Below are 9460 nucleotides of genomic sequence, written 5' to 3'. Positions count from 1 at the left end.
GCCAGCGTAGCCCATCTGAGTCTTAATGCTCTTATCTACAGGATGCAACGGCCAGTGCCCATGTCCTAGGACTGCTACCAGCCTCAGATGAGATGGGTGTACTGTGCTCAGGAGGGGAAAGCCCTCCATCAACAGCGTCTCTGCACATATTCCTTGGGATCCGCTCCCTCCACCATCAAGCGGATCCTGTCTTCCCTGGCTCTCAGCGAAGCACCTGCAAATCTTGAACAGCCAAGGTCAAAGATTAGTACTTGGCTGTGCTAGGCTTTGACTCCCTTCCCTTGACGAATAAAGCCCTTCCTATCTCAAGCGGCAACTATTTTGCTAGAAGCAAATAAGAACAAACCCCCAAATGGTCAGGTCTGGCTTGGGGAGCGTGGACCACAGGACAATTTCTGTTGCTAGAGAGACAGAGCATTTGGTGAGATTCTATCTCAGAATCTCCCTGGGAATAATTATAGCAAAACCTGCCCATCTGACACCATCACCATGATCAGAGCAGGGTGAAATATGACCCCTTTCTGTGAAGGTACTGGTCACTATTTTCTGAGGACTCACCATATACCCAGTGCGACGGTGCATGGAGGTGAGCCCTCATGGGACTTGTCTTCCTGGAGAGCAAGTATGTGCTCATTCTATGAAAAGAACACAAATTACATTTTAGTTTTATTGAAACATCAGAGAGATATTCACACACCCTTGTTCCTAGAAACATTATTCACAACAGCCAGAAGGTGGAAGCAACCCGTGTGTCCATCGACTAATAGATGCATAAACAAAATATGGTCCATTCATCCAAGGAAATATTCTTCAGCCTTGAAAAGGAAGAAAATTCTGACACGTACTGCAGCATGGATGAAACTTGAAGACATTACGCTGCATGAAATTAGCCAGTTACAAAAGGATAAATAGCGTACACATCCACTGCAGTTAAGTTCATCGAGACAGGAGGTAGAATGCGGGGCAGGGGGTGCCAGGGCCCAGGAGAGGGGAAAGCGGAGAGTTTGTTTTTAATGGGACAGAGTTTCAGTTTGGAAGGATGAAGTTCTGGAGGTGATGGACGTGGCGGGTGCACAGCAATATGAATGCATATGATGCCACTGAACTGAACGCTTAAACATGGTTAAAATGGTAGTTTTTATGTTATATATATTTACCACAGTATACAATTTAATTTTAAAATTTATTTTTAAAATTTTCACTCATTAGATTTCAAAAAATAAAATTCCATCAGCAAGGATGAGAAGCAACCAGAACGCATCTCCAGCTGGGGAGATGGGACCCCGCTTTGGAGATGTTGTCCACCCTGGAGAGCGATCGGCTTCTCTAGCAAAGACCGAGGCGGCATATTCCCTGCTTACTCCACCCCCATCCCCCGCCAACTGCACCCCCAGTAACACATCCTTGAGACTCTCTCCCACTGGTACATAAGGAGACAAATTCTGGAAGATTTGCTGCAACATCATTTGTAACAGAAAAAATGGAAAAAACCTAAATGGTTATCCACAGAAGAAAGAATACATAATTTCTGGTTTATTTAGATGGTGGAAAAACGAAGTGAAAGTAACTGAAATATGGCTACTAAGTATGTGAATTTAGATAAACCTCAACAATATAAGGGGGGCCAGAAAAAGGCCAAATTACAGAAGGATCCATGGAGCCTAATACCATTTATATACTGTTGAAAAGCGCGTGATTTTTATACCCACAAGAGCCGCCATTAAACCGTACAAAGGAATACAGCCAAAAAGCCAATAGGCAAATGAAAATGGAATACTAGCAAACTTTCAAGTAATCCAAAATAAGGCAGAAAACGGAAACAGGTGAAAAAAGAAAACCAGAGGGGCAAAGAGTAAACAAACAGCCCATTGGCAGCCCTAAGTCAAACCCGATCAGGGGTTACATTAAATGCAACTGATCTAAACACACCAATGAAAAGGCAGAGATTTTCACATTGGCCTTTTTAAAATTCATAGTTAAAACCTTCAAACAACAACAAAAACATAAGTAAGCAAAGCTTCCTAGGCCAACATGACCACTAGCAAATTCTACAAAACGTTTAAGGAAATAATAAGACCAACTGCATATAAACTCTTCCAAAAAATAGAAGAGAAGGTAACACCTCCTAACTCATTTTCTGAGGCCAGTGTTAGCCTGATACCAAGCCCGACAAACATATTACAAGTAAAGAAAACTATAGACCAATATTCCGCATAAGTGCAAAAACACTAAAAAAAATTAGTAAATTGAATCCAGCAAAAAGGATACAATCCAACAAAAGGGCAGACATCATAATTCAGTAGGGTTTATCATGGGAAAGGTTGATTCAACATTTGAAACTCAATCAATGTACAAACTAAAACAAATTTTAAAACCTCATCATTATCTCAATAATATGGAAAAAGCATTTGACCAAATTCAGCACTCATTCATGATAAAAATTCTCAGCTCATTAGGAATAGGAGTATTCCTTAACTTGATACAGAATGTCTGCCAAAAATGTGCAGCTAATGCCATGCATAATGGTAAAGGACTGAATGCCATGCCCCTGAGATCAGGAACATTTCAAGCATGTCCACTTCGACCACGCCCATCTGACGTTGCATCGGAGGTCCAGCTAGTGCAGTAGACAGGAAAATAAAAGACGCGCAAATGAGAAACAAAATAAAACTATTTCTATCTGCAGATGACATGATTGTCAACATAAAAAAAACTCAAGAAATCTAACCCCCCTCTAGAAGTAATAAGTGAGTTTAACAATGTTTAAGGATGAAAGTTTAATGTAAAAAAATATCAATTTCTATATACAAGTAATGAACAACTAACTGATAATCAAAATTCTGAAAGTATGCCATTTACAATAGCACAAAAAAAGAAAAACCCATGAAAAATTTAGGTCTACATCTAATAAAATATGTTCAGGATCTTTATCCTGATAACTACAAAACACTGGTGAAAGAAAGCAAAGAAAACCAAAATAAATACAGAGATATATACTATTAATGGATTGGGAGGATTGCTGTTGCTAAGATAGCAATTTTCCCCAAACTGATCTATAGATTCAACAACTACCTCAATAAGATTATTTTGTAGATATCAACAAGCTAAAGTTTTGCTAAGATAAGGGAGCTTAAGTAGCCAAAACAATTTTGATAAAGAATAAAGTTGGAGGACTCATACTACCTACTTTTAAGATTTCCTCTAAGGCTACAGTCATCGAGAGAGCATGGTGCCGGATAAAAGTCAGGCACGTGTGTCAGTGGAGAGGCCAGGAGCAGGCCTGCACCCATGTGGCTGATTCCTTGAGAAAAGCGAAAGGGAATTCCTGGGAGAAAGGCTCATCCTTCTACAAGTAGTGCGAAACACACAAGTATCCTTGTGAAGATGAGTTTGACTCATACTGCACATCTTCTGCAAAAGTTCACTCAAAATGGATCAAAGACCTAAATATAAAACCTAAAACAATTGCCCTGGCTGCTGGAACTCAGTGGATTGAGTGCTGGCCTATGAACCAAAAGGTTGCCGGTTTGGGTCTTGGGCCAGGGCCCCGGTTGGTGGCATGTGAGAGGCCACCAATCGATGTTTCTCTCCCTCTCTTTCTCCTCCCGTCCCCTCTCTCTAAAAATAAGTAAATAAAATCCTTTTTAAAAATCTAAAATAATAAAACTGCTGGAAGAAAACAGGAGAAAATCTTTGTGACCTTGGACTAAGCGATTTCTCTTAGTAGATAAAACATCAAAGGTATGGTTTACAAGATAATAAATTGTGTTCCATCAAAATTTAAAATGTTTGCTTTCAAAATAATGAAAAGCTACAGAGTGAAAGAAGATATTTGCAAATCACATATCTTACAGAAGATATCCAGAGCATACAAAGAAACTTCAACATTCGCAAGATGCTACATTTGTATCCACCAAAACCCATACGTTGAAACCCGAGTGCCCGATGGTGTCAGGTGAGTCCTGTGGAAAGTGATCAGGTCCTGAGAGCAGAGTTCTCATGAACAGGATGAGGGCCAACAAAACGCCAGGCACTGAGCTAGGTGCTAGGGAGAGCAATGGTAAAGGCAAGCGTGGTCCCTGTCTCAGTGGAGGTTTTATTCTAGTAGGACAGACAGGTAATTCCACGGTGATTTAAAAACAGCTGTGATAAACATGAAGATGATGAAGTCCAGGGGGTTAATTGAACATATAAGAGTGGACCTGAAGGAGTCTGGGTGCCCTTTCTCTTCTGTGCCCCAAGAAATAAGTGAGTTTCCCAACACTGGTCAACCAGTAAAAGAGGAAGAACCTGAACCTTGTCTTCCTACTTGGGTATTCTTGTGGTCTCTGGACCAAACTCCAGAGCACTTCATATTCGGGTCCATAGCCCCGTTTTCACTATACTCAAGAGAGAAACAGCTGGAATTTGATGAATAAACATGTCTGAGATTTTAAAAAATATTCAAAACACAAGTATCACTAAAATTGGGTCGGTGAAACCATCCCTGTTCTGGAAGGCTGATGGCGTATCCTTGACATTTACAAGCATAGCAAAGTTAAAACACTCAACACACCCAGGCTGGGACACAAACAGATGGGTTGGCAGGTGTTGTTCCTGTCTCATGATAGCACCGTGACCACCACGCAGCCTGCCATGTTCTTTCTTACATGGGTTGAGCCATTTTTGTCTGAAGTGATCTTCAATATTGCAATTTTTCCAAATTCTTTCATTTTCCCATAACTAGGAATCACTCTAATTTGGCACTGTTTAATTCAAAATCAGTTTCCTATGCACCTACTATGTGCCACACTCTAGGGAGACGGGGAAAAACCTCAATCTCTGTTCCTAAGAAATTCACAGTCTAGTAGTGAAGTGATGAACAAATGAACTATTCTTGATTCTTACCTGGTATCTTCATACTTCCCCCCTCCCCGCAAACCCAAAGCTCTCCTAGCGTGCTGATGCAAGACATCAAGACAAGTCACACTGGATTTCACTTCATTTCCCTTTCTTACCTCTTAACTGCCTTCCTAACTTCAAGTTGGGCATAAGATGCTTGACAACATGACTCACCACTAGAATCCAACTCCTTGGCATCATACCTGCCTCCAACAAGATGCCTTCAAAGCCCCTAAGCCCTGTTTCTTTTCTGGGTGTTCAGTGAGCTCATTTCTAAGATCCACCTCCAAGGCTCAAGTGTGTGGCAACACTCAGATTCCCTCCCTTGCTCTGAAATTTCTATACCCAGTTACGATCATTATTTAAAAAAAAGTTAAGCATTCCAAGAAGCCCTCTTGCAAACAGCCAGTCTTGACTTCGCAGGAAGCGAAGGTAGTCCCCTGCTATTTCCTGCTGCCTCAGAGTCCTCGGGGAAAGAATGTGAGTAAGAGGACGCCGAGTGGGAGCGTCCTTCCTGAGCTGCGTCGCTAGGCAACCCCAGGTGTGACGATTCGAAGAAAGTGATTACGGTGCAAGAACTCGGGCCAGGGACTCCCTGCCACCACGTGGCACTGACTTTTGGGGTGCGGTCCTGGGCCCTCCAGCCTCCCTTTGGGTCCTCATGGTGCCACTTCAAAGCGCTCCGTCCCAGCCTTCCAAACCAATTGCCATTTCTTGGGGGCTGGCCAGGGTCAGGCTCATAGTGAACCCGCACTGCCCGGGTGATGTCTTCTGGGAGAGCCACGTCACTCTTCTCTGTTTCCAAAAAGCCGACAGACGGACACCTCAGGTCACATTCGAGCCTCAAGAGCCTGGTCATCGCACCATCGGCCCACCTGGACCACGGCACGTCTGGGGTGGGCGGGGCCGCGACCGGTCCTTCGAGACCCGACGGCGGCCTCCCGCGTCGGCCCCGCCCCCCACTTCCGGCCGGACCGCGGTCACGTGTCCCGACTCGCCCCGCAGACGCGGCTCCTCTCGCGTCCAGTGTCCCGTCTTCCCTTCCGCCGGAAGTGGGGCGACTTTCCTTTTCCGGCTACGGGTCCCCAAACGGAGGGGGAGGCCGGACGGGGCAGTGGAGCGGCGGCGGGGGCGGTAATGGCGGAGCTGGTGCAGGGGCAGAGCGCTCCGGTGGGGATGAAGGCGGAGGGCTTCGTGGACGCCCTGCACCGGGTCCGGCAGGTACGGGCGTGGCCGGCTGGCGGGAGCACGGGGGCCCGAGGCGGGGCCGGGCCGAGCCCGATGGGGAGGAGGGGTCGGGCCTGGGGTCGGGAGGCAGCTCGGGCTGACGCCCCAGCCGGGGTTGGCGGCTCCTGGGGGCTCCTGCAGTCGGGGCGGAGCCGAGAGGCGAGACGCTACCGCGAGGCCCAGGCCCAGCCCGTCTGGCGGGTCTGCCAGGTGCTTGCAGCTGTTGGGACAGGGTTTGCCCAGGACGCCTGGACCCATCCCTTGCGGCCGCAGCGGGACCTTCAGGGCAGCCAGCGAGCGTGGGGTTCTGAGGTTCGCGAGGGGAGCGGACTGCGGGGGCGCACGGCGAGGACCTGGGTATCGCCAGAAGGCGACTGTCTCAGGCGCAGCAGCTCCTTAAAACTTGGAAAACATAGTCTTCGGACTTTCTTTATTTCGAGGGTGGAGAAGAGGGGATCGAGGGTTTTTATTTTTGAGGGTGCTCTTGGAGAGGGGAGAGAGGAAAATGTTAAGGAGTTGTGGGTGGTACAGAAAACGTAGAGATTTCTTATGGGCAAGAGTTTTTCCTCTTGCGGGGAGAATGTGATAGGGACTCATTCCAGCAGTGAAAACTTACTATCTGACAATGTCGTGCATTTTGTCAGAGTTAAATAATCTGATTTTTAAGAGGTTATTACAAGCTTCTCTGGAGAATGAATATGGGGCCTGCCATATGGGGCTTCTGACATGGTGCTTGGAGCAGAACACGTCCTTGTGTTGTGTGTAAAGCTTTCTGACAAGTCAGCTCTAACACTTAAACTTCTGCCAGGTGTCTTGTATTCATCATCTCTTCCTATTTGATTGTAGGTATACTAACTGATATTCTAAAAGTTGGGCTGTAACTAATTACTGCTTGATTCCTAACAGAGAGCCACAGGACTCATTGTATTAGAAGATCCACTTGGTCACGTGAAGATACGGTTTTTCAATCTCTTTCCAGTATTCCAGGGGAGGGAACCCTCCCTGTTTCCCAGATACTGACTTTTCATTTTAATACTGACGCTCCTATAGACATTATGTTGGATCCCCGAACTTTCCAAACCTGTGGTTCCACCTAAAATGTTACCCGGTGACTTGTTACTTACTGCCCGGGCACCAACCAGTACAGTAGTGAGCATCCACCTTACTTAGACTTCAGAGCTGGCCAGTGGCCGTCATGGATGAACATGCCACCCCGCTCCCCTTCCAGCACCCTGCCTGCCGGCGCGTTACACTGCTCTCTCCTCTACAGGGTCCTGAACCTTGTTTCTCACTGGCTACTAATATGTAATGGCTTTCACTCTGTGCTGATGTGTGACAGTCACCTTGTTGGCCCTCTGTATCCAGGAAGAATTATAGTCACTACCCTAAAGAGCTCAGATCCTCAGTTTGCAGAAGGCCTGTAGTTGAACATAACATGAATTTTGAACCATTGAGAAGACTTTCTGCTTCTCTTGAGCCAGTGGTTGAGCTCACATTCCTGGACAGCCTGCTCAAGAGGGTGGGAGACCCTCTGTTAAATGCTGACCTAATGTGGATTGTGGAAGCAGTGGTGTGTACTACTAGCAGAGAAAACTTCATTGGAAATGTTCCCAGCTCTGAAATACACCATTGACTGGAGCGGTAATAAGCCCAATGGAGACACTGCAGTGAGTGTATTGCTTCTGAATGTTAACTGCTGGAGGTCGATACTATCTCCAAGGATTTGATGGCCTTTAAAAACTAAAGAAAATAAACAGGTTTGTGGGTAATTTTAGGTTTATTTATAGATTTGCATTGGGCAAGAACGCAGTGGTAGAAATCTAAAACATTGTATGCTTATAGTAAAACTTCCCTGAAAGGATCTCATATCATTTGAGTATCGGGATGGTGGTGGTTCTGTACCTCTCCATTGCAGACACAGCATGTTGCAGAGATGGGATTTTTTTTTCCCCCCAACAGTAACTGGAAGTAAAAGACTGTATTTATTTAAATGATTGCAAAGCTTTCCTCCCTCTCATGTGTCCTCATAAACACCGGCAACAGTCTGTACGGCCCTCAAAAGTTTGTCAGGAGCAGGAGACTGTCTTGTGCTCAGTTTATCTAGAAAATCATAATAGCATCTGAGTTGATCCTGCTGGGATTTGAACCTGCAGTTTCTGTGAAGTCTGGTGTTTGGAGTCCTGCACCTGACCTACTCAACTTCCCCGCTGGCATCTAGAAGCCTCCTTGTGTAGCCTTTGAACTTTTTCCAACAAAGGGAACCAGTTGTTGCTGTTAGTGTTTGGCACAAATGGGGGGTCCAGCCATTCCATAGGGAAGGGCGCAGGTGTAGAAACGTGATCTGGTTGAGTGCCGTTGACGATCATCTACTGGGTACTCACCATCGTGTTCAGTTCTCCCGTCATTGGCAGCTTAGCAGTAGTAAAGTGCTCTCTCTTAAACTTGTTCAGAGAGGGCAGGATCCTACTATGGTGGGATGTGGACTGACAGCCAAAATAGGGCATTCTGTTCTCTGGCCACCCTGCACCTGTACCCTAATTGTTCATCTAGGTTATAAGGGGACCTCATGGCGATGATGAATGAGTGAATGAATAAATAAAATCTGTTCTATTCAGTTTTCCAGACATGTCCAAATGTTTCCAGAAAGCCCACTACTGGTGGTTTAGTAGCATCTGTTGTCAGGCACACGTACATTTGCACGTCAACAAGACAGTGTGACACTGCAGTGTATTACAGGTTCCCAGGAGCCTTCCCTAGACTGGGCCAGCTATGTGCCCATGACCAAATAAACAGAAGAAATTCTGTGGCCAAACTGCTAATGTGTTCTCAGGACTTCTGGTTTAGCCCCAATCAGTGCCTTCGTATTGCACGACTCCATAGTATTCTAGCCGCACTCGTACAGTGTCATTGGTGCGTCATGGAGTTGAGTGGTACGTTGATTCTGTACCGAAATGTTTGCGATCAAGCCACTGTAGAATCAATAGAAAGTAACAACCTATTTTTTTTACCAGCACTTTAAAAAAAAAAAAAAAAAAATGATTAGTGAGAGTCCTCAGAAATTCCACAGCCCTCCAGAAAATGCCTCCCAGGGCTGCTGCCTCATACTTTGAGCCCGAGCAGCGGGTGATTTGGCATGAGTGCCGTAGATAAGCACCAAACTTCATTTAAGAGGACGTGCATCCATCGTTAAAGGGAAAAGCCTGTGTTCATCAACCACTGGGTGCTCTCTGACAGATGCTGCCTGTGCCTACTTAACACATTACATTTCTGACTCATGAAGCCGAATGTGCTGGATTTGTAAGTCGTAAGTTATGCTCCACTGAGGTCAGTGGTTGAGTAGCTAAAGTCATTT

General features: G+C 45.6%; 1 protein-coding gene across 3 annotated transcripts in view; it reads left to right on the top strand.

Moving 5' to 3' along the window:
• Positions 1 to 6002: 6002 nt before the first annotated feature.
• FUBP3 (far upstream element binding protein 3) overlaps positions 6003 to 9460 on the top strand; it is a 48943-nt gene continuing 45485 nt past the window's right edge. For all 3 annotated transcript variants that reach the window (XM_054584223.1, XM_054584224.1, XM_054584221.1), the window contains exon 1: positions 6003 to 6102. In XM_054584223.1, coding sequence (XP_054440198.1) covers positions 6019 to 6102 — 84 coding nt within the window. In that variant the 5' untranslated portion in view covers positions 6003 to 6018. The remainder of the gene's footprint in view (positions 6103 to 9460) is intronic.

This window comes from Pteronotus mesoamericanus, unplaced genomic scaffold, assembly GCF_021234165.1.
Source record: "Pteronotus mesoamericanus isolate MK-2021 breed Mesoamerican mustached bat unplaced genomic scaffold, CSHL_Meso_final contig_78, whole genome shotgun sequence".
Taxonomy (NCBI): Eukaryota; Metazoa; Chordata; class Mammalia; order Chiroptera; family Mormoopidae; genus Pteronotus; species Pteronotus mesoamericanus.
Note: the sequence above shows the minus strand (reverse complement) of the source record. Positions and strands in the feature narration are given on the sequence as shown.